Source organism: Vigna radiata, unplaced genomic scaffold (assembly GCF_000741045.1).
Source record: "Vigna radiata var. radiata cultivar VC1973A unplaced genomic scaffold, Vradiata_ver6 scaffold_453, whole genome shotgun sequence".
NCBI lineage: Eukaryota > Viridiplantae > Streptophyta > Magnoliopsida > Fabales > Fabaceae > Vigna > Vigna radiata.
Genome location: NW_014543426.1, coordinates 39,597 through 54,636, shown reverse-complemented (window position 1 = coordinate 54,636; position 15,040 = coordinate 39,597). Strand labels below are relative to the sequence as shown.

Sequence of the window (15,040 nt, the reverse complement as noted above, 5' to 3'; positions counted from 1 at the left end):
AAGAGTCCTTAATTATATTTTTTTTATTTCACTTTGATTATCTGAGTTGTATGACTTTGTTATGAAATTTGTTTGCATGTTATATATGCATGTTTGTTTGGTAAATTAGCTTACCATCTCTTGTAATTGTGTTTCTTTTGTTTGTTGTTTTTCTTTCACATTGATCATTATTGGTATGAGCAGATGAGGATACAGATAATGAATCACATTAAAAAGAAAGTGATGTGATAACATAGATATAGAATCTTGATGGTTATGATTAGCCTCTATTTTTGGAAAAACTTTGGAGTATCGTTATTAGTTTTTAATTCTTTGAATTGTAGATGTAAAACCTCTTATATGTTAATATAGTTATTTTGAATACATGTAATAATAGTAAAGTTTCATATCTTGTTTATAGACTATAAGTTCTACAATGTTTTATTTAATAAATGAGATATTACATAAGGAAATTGAAAAAATTGATGTAATAAAATTATTTTTGGTATATATTCAAATTATTTTTTTTTTCATTTATCATTTTACTATTTTTTTTTTAATTATTACTTTTATGATATAAAAAAATGAATTAACAAATATCAAATTATTTTATTGATTATTTCTCATATAATACAATATAGAAATATAGAAATATATAAACAGTGAAAACCTGAAAAACATAGACATAATTCACAAATATAATCGATTATATATGAATGCTTATGTGCACATCTTCACTTAAAAGAATGAAAAGTTTAACTCCTAAAAAAAATCGCTTTTCGTGGCAAATATTTGGTTTTTAAATTTTCTTCTCTTTCTATATCTGCATAAACAATATTTACGTAATTACAAACACAGTCTTTAATTTTTGGGGAATAACGATTTAATTTAATTGCTGTTAGACGGTTTTAGACTGGGATTGATACAACTAAAATATTAGTAAGAGTTGTTAACATGTTTCTTTCACATAGTTAACACATTAGTAGAGGTGAATTAGCAGTTGAATTTTGAATTTTATGGCAAAAAGAAGAGCCTATCACATTAATTACCTTAACTTTTGTAGACATAACCCTCCTCTTTTTAGCTTAAACCCATGGCTAATGAGGATAGTAACCCATTTGTCCAGAGTTTAAAAGTGGAGTAGTGGTGTGAAACTATGGCAATAGTGACTAAGTTTTCAAAGCAAACCTTGGAAACCATTTCAAAAAACTTCATTATGCAGCAAATATAGAAACATGCATTGATTTGATATGACAAACTTTATGGTGAGGCTTGAGTGAAGATAGAAGGATTAACAAATTGAGGAAGCGAGAGGTTAGATCTCCTCAGAAGGTTCTGTTGATGCATTCAGTTTTTTGCCTCTTTCACTTTTGCTGTTATCGGCAAATTTCAAGCTTGCATGATGGGACCCTTTCCCCTTCTCCTTTGAGTTCCACTCAGCTAAGTAGTAATCTTCTTCCGTGATCTTCTTAGACGAGGGACCACAAAACATTCCACCCCATTGTGGAAAATAGATTAAACATATTGGCAGAGTGCATATTATGATCATCACTCCCATTAGAGTTATTCCTCTTTCTTTTGAAAACTTGGATCCTTTGAAGAAAATTAGCTGGGTCACAACTGCACCCACATTGCCTCCTCCTCCTGTCATTCCAGATATCACCCCCAATGACCTAAACATTTGCACAATATTAGAATTGATTGTAGAGTTATTGGCATAGTGCTGTGCACTTTGTTAACATAACTGTGTTAACTTTCAAATTTGTCTTAAGTGTGCAAGTGTCCGTGATTGCACATACTCATGCTATTGAAGATGAATGAAACATGTACGATATGTTAGATAATCATATTCATATGATTTAGCATGTTACATGGGTCACTTTGCCTGATGTGTCTCATGATCCGATGGATCATGATAAATTAAATAACTAAATTAGCATTTATTTTTATTTTTTTTCTCTCCCTTTATGTTTAATTTGAGTCTGACTCTTAACTATTGACCATTATAATGAAAATGTTGAGTTTGAAGAATTTGCTAATTAATGCTATTGGTAGACAAGAGTTGCAGAGTTCTGGATAATTTGACTCCACTCTTGAAAACCCTTTGGTTCATAAAATTCTACAGAAAAAACGAAGAAAAGTAAAAGCAGATTAATAAGGATATCTATGATTTTCTTCACAATTTTTGGCTTTAAAAGCTGTTTCTGAGAGAATCTCATACTTGTGGACTCCGAAATCTAATAACTTTTGAAAATTGTTTCCACGACAAGTGTTCAAAAACTAAAATGGAAAAACAATATTCTCATCCTCTTCTTCTCTGCTATGGTTGTAATTCAAGGATAAACTATCTAGAGTGGTGTTGCATGCAGTGAGAATGAACATGATGTAGGTGCTTATCTGTATTCTTAAATTGAAAGAAAAATTGAAAGTAGAAAGCAAACACATCCAAGGTCCTTAAAATTGAAGTGATTTTGATTGAAAGAAGGAGTATAGAAACGCACCTTCTTGAGACAAAGGGAACAATCCCAAAGGTCATTCCACATGCAGCTTGGACGAAGATAGAGAATATGATCATAACAAGGACGGATACACCTAAAGATCCGACAAGGCCAAGGATGATGCAGAAGACACCAGCCAAGGTTTGGCACAGCCATAAAGCCCACAACCTCCCTCTCATGCCAAACCTCTTTCCCATTACATCTGATATATAACCCCCACCAGGTCTAGAAAACAAGTTAGCCAACCCAAAGCTTGCAGCAATGATTCCTGCAGTGTGGAGTTTCAGATTAAACCTGTCATAGAAGTATTCAGCTATGATGTTGTCTATGGTCAACTCCACCCCAAAGCAGTAGCCGTAAGTCAACGCCAGAATCCACCCTCTGTAGTTACTGATCCCATGATACACCACTCTTGAGAATTCGTCTTTTGCTTTCTCCCCTGACTTCTTCAACCGCTGGAAGTTTCCATTGGGCATGTCCTGCCCAAATATCAGGATTGAAAATGCCGTGAGCATCTGGAACATGGCAGGGACAAAGAATGCAATCCTCCATGCTGTGAATTTGCTAGCGCCAATGTCACGGATGACGGAGAAGACAAGGGGCATGATGAGTTGGGTGGCTCCTCCTCCAAGGTTGCCCCATCCGCCGGAAAATCCGTTTGCCGAACCGACCACCGGAGCAGAGAACATAGAGCTCATCCAGAACTGTGTGGAGACAAAGGTGGCCAGGGAGAAGCCGGTGAAGAAACGGACAAGGAGGTACGAGGTGGCTGAGTTGATGATGGAAGTGAAGTACACAAATGGTGCTGTGAGGAGGATGAGTGATGCAGAGGCCAAGCGTGGTCCAACTAAGTCACAAGCTGTTCCCATTGCAATTCTTGCGAATACTGCACCGGAAACTGATGCAACACCAGCATTTCCAATGTCAGTAGCTGTGAGGTTCAGGTTGTCCCGGATAATGGGAAGGAGGGGTGGAGCAGCAAAGCTAGACACAAAGCATGAGAAAAAAGAGATCCACGATAGGTGAAAAGATCTCATGTGGGGTTTAGCTATGGAAAACAATCTGAACTCGGTGGCCTTGTTTTCAGAATCCACAGGTAGAGCAAACTTCTGTTGCTCAGATTCTTTTACAGCTGCAGCTGGGATTTCCACTTCCATGCTTGTAACTGTGAATCAAGAATTCTTTTCTCTCAACTATATAAATCTGTTTCCCCTAAGAATAGGCCAAACAAATCATAAATTGACACTTTCTCAACAATTGCATATAATAATCATCCTAAATCAGAGTAGATATATCAGACAATTTAGGAGTAGTAATTACTGAAAGTCGTTTGTATTGAAGAGGCGTAACATACCAGGGTCAGTGTTGGACTATCGGTTTGGAAAACACAAGACCTTTATGTATTTGTTGTTACAAACCACGTTTTAACCACTGTTATGCGCACCAAGGTAACCAAACCAACCACTCTTTCTGTCTCTTGATAGAAAAGTAAATGTAAACTGTTCAAGCTGATTGAAGGGATTTAAAAAGTAATACCTAAAAGCTTCCTAATCATCTGGGGTTGTCAGAAGTTAATTTTTATGTCGTTACCTACAAAAAACCTGGCATATTCTTGAGGCGAATGAAGAAGAGAAACAGAGCTGCCAAGATAGCTAAGTAGAATATATAAAAATAGATGTTGTTGTCTTTTATAGGTTGGCAGTTTTGAAAATTCCACAAAAAGAAATTGGTTAAACTGAGACTAGGAGAAATGTATATCCAAGAAATGACTTTTCATGGTTAAGAGAGGTGTGGTTGGGAGCTCAAAAACTCCTACTGACTGCCGAGTCTCATTTCTTTTACTCTTTGGGAAGAGTAATGAACCAGGTTGGAAATCAAAGACTAAAAAAGGACTTTATGAAGAAGCGAAAATTCAAATTTTTCGCTTGCAGGTGATGCTGACCTTATCTAGCAGTACAATGCAATTCAAGCCAAGGAATTGGTTGGAGCAAAGGTTCTTGCAAACAAGTTGAGTAACGTGCATTGACTTTAGAGATGAAGTTAGAAATGTGAAATTAAGGGAATAGTACTATTGACAATTAATGTATATAGCAGGTGGCATCTCTGCATGATTACATGTGTGTACTTATAAAATGACAATTGTAGGCTCTGTGTTGTCATAGAGCACTAGCCTATTAGGTAGCTCTGGATTTTTCTTGAAAGGGAAACCTAGTAGTAGTCTATAATTTGTGTTTTAAACGTGATGATTAGAAGAACTAAGTAAGTTGCAGTTAAATAACAACGCGGCGTGTTAAAAAGTTACCTTGCTGTTAAATAAGGTAAAGAAGAGTGTTTGGACAAGTTTATGAGCTTTAATTAAAAGAGAAAAATTGTGGAATGGAAGGTAGAAACAAAAGAGAGAAAACATGGAAGATGATGCCAAAAAGAGAAAATCAATTTTGAAACGAAAATTATGGCCGGCCGAAGATTCTACAAAATATCAGAAGGAGTGGGTTTTTGCACACAGAAACCTTGAAATTGGATCTAGTTTGATATTAAATCAATCTAATCAATTAAAGATCTAAATGACTTACTTAGATTGAAATTAAATTTAAATCTATATATTTCTAAGAAAATTATTTTGAAATTTTAAAAACCCAAATCTAGACATTCTTTCTTAAAAAAAAATAGGTATTTATAAATTTGTTTGATGCCAAATTTAAATTTATATATTTTTATTTTAAAACTAAAATAATCTAAAATCAAATATGTATAAAAATAAATATTTACACAGAATATAAAATCCACGTATATTTCACCTGAATAATTTCATATTATTAGCAATATAACAAAAATAAATATCAATAAAAATATAAATAAAATTTCATGTTATATTTATTTGATTTAGTGAAAAAAAAAGTTATATTATACATTTATATTTTTATGTTTTTCATTAATGTATATTAATATATTAATTATTTAATATAATATATTAATGTATATTAAATATATAATATAATGATATATTAATTGTATGTTAATAATAAGAATAGTTTATATGTGTATATTAATTGCATGTATATAATAAGAATAGTTCATAAAATGGCATTTATATTTATTTGATTTAATTTAAAAAAAAGTTATATTATATATTTATACTTTTATATTTTTCATTAATGTATATTAATGTATATTAATATATATATATATATATATATAATAATTTAATATAATTATATATTAATGTATATTAAATATATATAATGGTATACTAATTTTATGTTAATAATAAGAATAGTTTATATATGTGTATATTAATTATATGTCAATTAAAAAATTTATATGTATAATTAAGGTTTAATTGTTTTGGTAGTTTTTTTATTTTAAAAAAGTCTCAACTTCGTCTTTTTAAATATGTTAATGTGTATGAACCAAATTCATTCTATTAATTTTCCAAAAATGAATTTAATTGTATGGTAATGTGACAAAACAGTGTGATGATCTGGTGAAATAATATGATAACATGAGTAAATATATTTGTAACGAGTAAAAATGTGTAAACATATTGTGCAATTGTGTTATTCATATGTCCTTTAAATGGATAAGATTGAAGTTTGCTCATCTAAAGTTTGAATCCCAAGTAAAATTCAAAGTTTGCCCTTGTAATAGACATTATTGGAGTGTCTTTCAATTGGGAACATACCCTTGGAAGGTCAAAAGATTATGATAGATTTGAACCTCAACTTCCTATATAGACTTCAATTGCCCCAACCCCATCTGTTTACCTTGGGAAGTCCACAAAACAGGCCAAACAACCATTGGAAAATGATACTAATGTCGCAAATAATTTTATATCTCTAAGCACATCATATTCTTTTAGTGAGAAAATAGTTTGTGACATAGAACTCAAAGATTTGAAAATAAAAAAGGTAGAACAGAACTATAACAATCAAGATCAAGAGTTTCATCACCAAACAAGCAGATTTAAGGAAAAAATAGACCAGTAAATAATAGTTTTTGGTGAAATGAAACAATTAGTAGGCTCTCTTCCTTTCCTCCTTCAAGAGTATTGTTGTTGGCGTATCTCATTTTTTTCAAATAACTCTCAACCTCTCTTTGTTTATTAACCCTACTCCCAATTTTTAACATCAAAAAGTCCTTATGAGTTATACATTAGAAAATAAATGTCACAATGTCAAAAAATTCTCACCACAATATGTTCAATAAGTCAACTTTAACTATATAAACTTTTGATAAATATTAACATATTTGAAAACAAAATTGAAACTTTTTCAAAAACAAAAATCAATTTAACACACTTTGATGAGATCATCTGAACAATTAAACCTTTAATTAATCATTAATATATAAATTGTATACTAAAGTTATTAATTGTGCAAATAAATGCACAATTAGTTATAAGTATACTTTTATATAACTGTACATCTTAAAAAGATAATTAAAAATTTGACTAAAAATATTATTTTAAATACTATTTTTAAATTACACAGAAATCATAATCATATCTTTTAGAAAATTTTAATTATTCCTTATATTTCAGTATTTCATTTAATAAATTACTATGTGTATTGTTTCTTTATATGATAATAATATATTATTGTTTTATATATGTTATGTGTTTTAAAATTGTATTAAAGTTTTTCATAGCTATATTCATAATTTTTTTAAACTTACATATAATAGATTATATATATATATATATATATATATATATATATAACTATTATTGTTTTATATAATAAAAATATGAAATCTCAAAATAAAAGTTTAATATTAAAATATTTTTACATGTGAATTTTTTATATTAGAATGTACAATGTGCATGATTGTGGGTTTTAAAAAATAGTTAGTCTTTATATAAATGAAAATAGTTAATGTTTATATGAAATAGTTAATAACAGTGGGCATGATCGGTCAATTTAATTAATAATATGTATTTCTAAAAACTATAGAGTTAGATTATTTTTAAGATAAATAAATAATTACTTTATTAATTGTTATATATAAAAAAATTGTTATGTAATAATTTTATTTCTAAAAAATTGTTATGTAATAATTTTATTACTAAAAAATTACTAATAAAAAATTATATTTATCTTTCTACATTAAATTATTATATAAGTATTTTAATTGTTGAATATTCGTCATATTTTTGAAGTAAAAATTAAACTAATATTATTTAATAAAAATTAACATTAATTATATTTACTTTGTATGAAATTTTAAATAATTAAATTTGCAATAAAATAAATTAAAATATTTTATTTAATAGTTCATTTCAAAAATTTAAAATATATGTTTATAATAACGAAATCACCCATCGTAAGTTTAGCATTTTACAACTGATAAAATATACGAACGTTATAAATTAATAAAAAAAAAAACAGCTTGTGTGAAACTATAAACATATGTTGTTAATACAATGATAAATTAATAATAATTATACTAATAAAATATATTTGAACTAACTAAAAATACTATTAGCTACCATGCAGCATCACCACCTTCCATAAAAAATCTTTAACACATATCTTTCGTCACACACTAATAAGATGATCATTATAAAAGAAAAACATAAAGACACAAGAAAACGATATGGTAAGATAATGTGCAAAAATGGTTTTCTAAGACAATTTAAATTATATGATATATAACCTAAACATTTATCAAATATAATAACTCATATAAGCACACATAAACAATTGGCATTAGACTCAATTATCCAAATACATACTTTTGACATTGAGTTTCATTGTAGGTATGTACTTGTAATAGTATTTATACTTTATAGAATCATGGGTTATCACCCTACTACTCACAAGATTAGTCTCTTTCATGCCTAAGACCAAACCAGTGTCTACTCCTCACCCCATTTCTCTCTGTATGAGTTGAATGATTGGTAGAATATCATAATACCTTCTTATTGAACCCCCAATGTCAATGCATACACAAAGCTCATCACCACAAAGAATTTCTCCTTGAAATTCTCAAGCATCATCACCACACATATCCACAAAATATAATTACCTCGATAAATCATCATAATACTCATAAGTAACACAAACACGACTAGGATACATTATCAAAATCATTGATCAATAGAGACTCATACTAATGACTCAAAAGACACATGCAAGTAGAATAAAACTCACACACAACATATAATAGAAGACACCAAGAAAAAGGGTTGAAACTCAACTTACTCAAATAAAGAAATCGATTAGTCTAAATTGAAGAGCTCACTGCAAGGATCAATCATATGATCTTAATTCTCCAATCAGACGAGCAAAAAAGACGAAACCTCAGAGAAAAGTCATAAAACTCTAGAAAAGTAGTTTCTAGAGAGATGATGTGTTTTAAAATAATGAAATTAGTTCATAACAAAACTATTTATATTAAAGACATTTAATATTAAAATAATCGAGTCTCCTTACTTTTAAAACATTATAACTAATGAAATATCAATTTCTAAGTTTTCACATTTCTAATTACTTGATTTTTGAATAACATTAAATTTATAAAGATACATTTTACTTTATCTCTTAAAATAATAATATTTTAAAAAAATAATATATATTTATTGATAATACAAAATGTTTACGCTATCATATAAAAAAGTCTTGAAATAATTTTGTGTTACAAAAAATTAATGACAAAAAATTACGTTTATCTTGTTTATATTAAATTATAATATAAATATTCTTATGTTGAATTCTTTTTCACATTTTTTATATGTAAACATTAAACTGATATTATTTAATAAAAAATAGTATTAATAATATGTACATAGAAATTGATATAAGATTTTAGATAATTATATTTATAATAGAATAAATTAAAAGATTTTCATTTCAAATGTTTAAAATATATATTTGTAATAAAAAAATCACACTTTTAATATTATATATTTTGTTTTGTATTCTTTGAATCCTCATTTTACTATTTTTCAACTTTAGTAAGATTGAAACAAAAAGTAAATACTAACAATTTTTTTTAAATTTTATAACTATTGTATTTATATTGTCATTAGATAAGTCTACAAATATATATTAGATATACATTGATTAGATTAGTCTAGAAATATATATTAGATATAGATTGATTAGACTAGTCTAGAAATATATATTAAATATATATTGATTAGATGAGTCTATAAATATATATTAAATATACATTGATTAGATGAGCATAAAAACACACACTACACAAATATAACAAAAACATTAGATAAGCATAGCAATATACACACTAAACAAATATATGCATGTCCATTAGATGACTATAACAAAAATCATTAGAGAAGTCTTGTAATACACAATAAATATGTATAACAAAACATATTAGATAAGACATTTCATACATTGATTAGACGAGTTTAAGAATACACTGATTAGACGAATACAACAAAAAAATATCAATCGAGTTTGTCGAAGCACTTCTTAGACAAGTTTATTAATACACATTATATGAGTTTGTTCATACGATCACTAGAGAAACATAATAAAACATATTAGAGAAATCATTCTACACATTGATTATATGAGTCTAAGAATGCGCTTTAGTCAAGTTTATCCATACAATATATAGAATAGTTTAACTAGTAACACTAGATGAGTTTTCTATGCATTGATAAGACAATAATTTTGATAATATACATTGCACAAGTTTGTCCATACATAAATTATACAAGTCTATTAATACACATTAGACGAGTATGTCAATTTACTAATTAAATGGGTCTTGCAATACACCTTAAACAGGTTTGCATATATATATATATATATATATTGATTATATGACTCTATCCATACACTAATTAAACAAATCTAGCAACAAACACTACACAAGTATGTATTTACATTGATTATACAAGTCTAATAATATACATTAGACAAGTCTCTCCATACACATATTAGACGAGACTACTAATACACATTAGATGAGTTTGTTCCATCATTGATTAGATAATCCTTGCATTACACATTACATGAGTCTAAATATAAACTTATTACTAATACACATTATAGGAGTGTTTCCGTATATTAATTACACAAGTCTAACAACACATATTAGACGAGTATGTCGATGTATTAATTAGACAAGTCTAGTAATATACACCAGAAGAGTTTTTTCATACACTGACTCAATGAATATAGCAAAAAATTACATGAGCCTAACAATAACATTAGATAAGACTCTATATACACCAATTAAATAAGTATAACAAAAAATATTCAATAAGTAATTTCATATGTTGATTAGACGAGTATAACAAAAATTATTAGACAAGTCTAAGAATATATTGAATAAATGAGTAAAGTTAAACAACTAAACGAGTATGTAGATGTATTAATTAGAAGAGTTTAGCAATACATATTAGGAGTCATTCATATATGTATTATATGAATCTACCAATATACATTAGATAAGTATTTTCGTACACAAATTTGATTAGTCTATTAATACACATAAGACAAGTTTGTTCATTCACTCATTAGATGAATCTTGCAATACACATTAACTGAGTTTGTTTATACATTGACCAGATGAGTATAGTAAAAAATGTATAGACGAGTCTACTAGATGAGTTTGTTCATAGACTTATTAGACAAATATAGCAAAAATTATTAGATGGGTCATTCCATACATTGATTAGATAAGTTTAAGAATACACATTAAACGAGTATGTCCATACACTAATCGGACAAGTCTTGCAACCCACATTAGACAACTTTGTCCATACATTGATTACACGAGTCTAACAACATTAGACGAGTTTATTTATATACATATTATATGATTTTATTAATACATATTAGACAACTCTATCCACTCTCTTATTAGACGAGTAATACAATATACATTAAATGAGTTTATTAATACACATTAGACAACTCTATTGAACATTCTCTTATTAGAGGAGTAATACAATATACATTAAATGAGTTTGTCTATATTTTGATTATACGAGTCTAACCATACACATTAGACGAGTGCGTTCATATAATGATTAGACGAGTCTAAAAACACATATTAGAAGAGTTTGTCATTGCATTGATTAGGCTAATATAACAATAAACATTAAATTAGTCTATTTGTATATTGATTTGTATTTTTAGAAAGTTTACTCTACGTATTTTTGTATGTCCTTTATATTTTTAAAAAGTCTATTCTATATTTTTGCACATGTTTAATCCTTTGTATTTTTACAAAATCCGCAATTTATATTTTTACATACAGATTGATTTCCTAAATTTATAAATCATTTTTCACGTTAATTCTATTCAAAATTTAATTATAAACTTAAAAATATTTATTATTTATTTTAGGTTAAATAGATCCATTGGTCCCTATTTTTGTTGGTTTTCTTCAATTAAGTCCCCGTTTTTTAAAAATAATCAATTTGGTCCCCAAATTTGAAAATTTTAACCAATCAAAGACATTCCGTTAATTTTTCTAAACGACGTTAAAAATGATCTTGGTGGCAATCCTAACTGTCATGCTGTGAAATTAAAATATTTGTTTACTGAAGAAGCAATGGTTTCATTTGCTCTAACACAAAACATCATTTGCTCTAACCCAAAACAGAGAGACGAGGAAGAATGGTGTTTGCCGCACACCCATACCAGCCTCTGCCGAATCAACCACGCCGGCCACTGCAAGCCGAGAACCAGGGCGTCGCCGACTCCACCACTCACCGACGAGACCATCGCCGGCCGCCGATCCAGATCTTCCTTTCTTTCCTCTTCGAGTGCGAGGGAGAAACCCCTTCTTCACCCTACGACGTCGCCGCCTCTGCCGAATCAACCACGTCGGCCACCGCAAGCCGAGAACCAGGGCGTCGCCAACTCCACCGCTCACCGTCGAGACTATCGTCGGCCGCCGATCCAGATCTTCCTTTCTTTCCTCTTTGCGTGCGAGGGAGAAACCCCTTCTTCACTCTGCGACGTCGCCGCCGCTGCCTCCACCGAAGTCGGCTGCTGCGAGCCACCACCGTTCACCGGTCCAGAGGTGGCTATTACCGTCGTTCACCTCTTTTCTCGCCGGAGACGCGAGTCACTTGTTGATGGGTTTTCTGGTTGTTTGATATTTTATTTACTGAGATTGGAAATGATGAGTGTGTGTTGTGTGAGTATGGTTTGGTGAGGAAGAAGATGAAGGCGTGGGGATTGAAGAGGGATTCGGTTGGTGATGTTAACGAAAGAAGATTGAAAGTGGAATGAATCCTTGAACAATCGATTTTCTGATTTGTGTAATCTTCTCCGTTGTTTATGGTTGTTGTAACTGATTCAGGGTGTTTGGACTGATTCATTTTTTTGCAGAGAAAGGGCATCTGGTAAAAATCAAGGTTGATGGGGTGTGCATGAGGGATATCGGTTTGCAGGTTTGGGTGCATAGGGTGTTAGTTTCAGTCCGCAGATTTGGGGACGACGATGAAGGAAAACTTTCCCCAATTCTTTTACCATGAAACCACTGAAACCACGTCCTTCTTCCATTCTATGCATAAACAAATATTTTAACTCCACGTGTTAAAGACATTATCTGCCACCTGTACAGCTACTGTTGACAGCACACACCATTTTTAACGCCGTTTAGGAAAATTAACGGAATGTCCTTGATTGGTTAAAGTTTTCAAATTCAAGGACTAAACTGATCATTTTTAAAAAGCAGGGACCTAATTGAAGAAAACCAACAAAAATAGGGACCAATGGATCTATTTAACCTTTATTTTATAATTATTTTACTAAAACATAGTAATGATATATATATTGAATTCTTGCATTACCATACTAAACTTCTAAGTAATATGCAAAATGTGTTATTCTTTGAAGATGATGTGTATTCACATTTAATGTGTACCATACTGAATTCTACCTATGAAACACGTAACGAATATAGAAAAACTATTTTTGCTTTTTAGATTATTAATTAATTGTACATTTTATGAAATATGAATGATTCCAACAAATTTTCATTTTAAGAAGTATTCTCAGAAAATAATATATTATTTAAAATTATTTTAAATTTTAAATTGATTTTAAAATAGGTATCAAACCGTTTTACAAATATCCAAACTATTTTATTTAAAGAAAAAATTGAACTATTTGGGTTTTTGATCAATAAAAAATTAAATTGTTTTTTTTTAATATATATGAATTTAGATTCAATTTCAGACCAATTTTTTAAAGTTATATTATATTTGAATTGAATTTATGAATACATGATTTGCATTTATTAGGAGATGACATGCACTCAAATTCCATGCATATAACAAATATTATAATTAGTTATACATAAAATATGTATTAAATATACAAAAAATTGATCTATTTATTAAATTATTAATTACTTGCACATTTTGTAAAATATTAAAAATTCTAACAAATTTTAGTTTTATAAATTCTAACAAATATTATAAAAATTATATAATAATTTAAAATTATTTTAGGTTTAAAGTCAATTTTAAAATTAATATTATGTTCATTTATAAACATCCATATGTTTTAGTTTTAAAATATGAATTTAAATTTATGATCGAATTCAAATATATAGATTTAGGTCTATAAAATTTCACATTATTTTTCTTTAGATAATATAGTTTTGAATTAATCAGTTATTTGTCGCCGGTTTGCTTTGTATTCATCCAAACCACCATTTTTATTAAATTTGTTTTGAAAACCCAATTTGATTTTCTACATTTTTTGTCGGGCAATCTAAGAAATTGGAGGATCACAATATACAATAAAACAAATATGAGTCATTTTCTCTTTATTAATTTCTTTTACCACGAAATTAACAAAAAACATCAAACTTATTTGAGATGTATTCTCTACCATGATTTGTATAAGTTTTAATGTCCTTTCATGTTTTTTTTCAACTCATATCTTAAAAGTTTTAAATGCACAAAGACTTTTGACTTCTTCTAAATAAGAATGGACCCACATTCTTTTAAAAAATATTGAATTAAATTTATGGTGTATGGATGCACCTTGCAGCAACCATGGAAAAAAAAAATCTTCTTTTTCATTTCTAAATAAATTTTCCAATTTACTGACAGCCTTTGAGATTGCTATATTATGAAAGTGATGGGACAAAAATATATTCGCTTTAAAGATCGAAAGCTTTTAATCATGACCAAAGAAAAGAAAATATTACTTGACTTTGACATTAGCATAACGGGGATTTAAATTTTTGAGGATTGAAGATCCTTAAAAGGAAAGAAATGGTATCAACTCTCACACAAATTGTTATTACTTTTTAAGTACGTGAAGAATGTGTTATTATAACAAACAATGTTGATTTCAATTCGTCAATGCATCCTTCTAAACAAAATTTCAACACTAGTATCATAATCATGATTTGTTATTACTTCTTAAGTGTGTGAAGATATGATTTTTTTTTGGTAAAGACTCACACGAAGACAAATATGTCCCATTATAGTAAAAACCTGAAAATAAAAAAATGTAATGGTAGACAAAGATAATCATGTGTCATTATAATAAAACTAATAAACAAATGTAATGGTAGACAAAGACAATCCTTTGTCATTATAATAAAACTCA

The 15,040-nt window shown here is 28.8% G+C and overlaps 1 protein-coding gene across 3 annotated transcripts; it reads right to left on the bottom strand.

The window, feature by feature from the left end:
• Nucleotides 1–960: 960 nt before the first annotated feature.
• On the bottom strand, nucleotides 961–4,489 carry LOC106754387 (high affinity nitrate transporter 2.5). 3 transcript variants are annotated; one of them, XM_014636399.2, is made up of 3 exons: nucleotides 3,832–4,489; nucleotides 2,481–3,642; nucleotides 961–1,652 (listed from the first exon to the last, which is right to left on the bottom strand). In XM_014636399.2, the coding sequence occupies exons 2-3, from the start codon at nucleotides 3,632–3,634 to the stop codon at nucleotides 1,295–1,297; spliced, it is 1,512 nt and encodes a 503-aa protein (XP_014491885.1). In that variant the 5' UTR covers nucleotides 3,635–3,642; nucleotides 3,832–4,489; the 3' UTR covers nucleotides 961–1,294. The 3 variants fall into 3 exon arrangements, with proteins under 3 accessions (XP_014491885.1, XP_022633656.1, XP_014491884.1); XM_014636398.2 differs by having other exon boundaries at nucleotides 963–1,652; nucleotides 2,481–3,689; XM_022777935.1 differs by lacking the exon at nucleotides 3,832–4,489 and having other exon boundaries at nucleotides 962–1,652; nucleotides 2,481–3,821.
• Nucleotides 4,490–15,040: the final 10,551 nt, after the last annotated feature.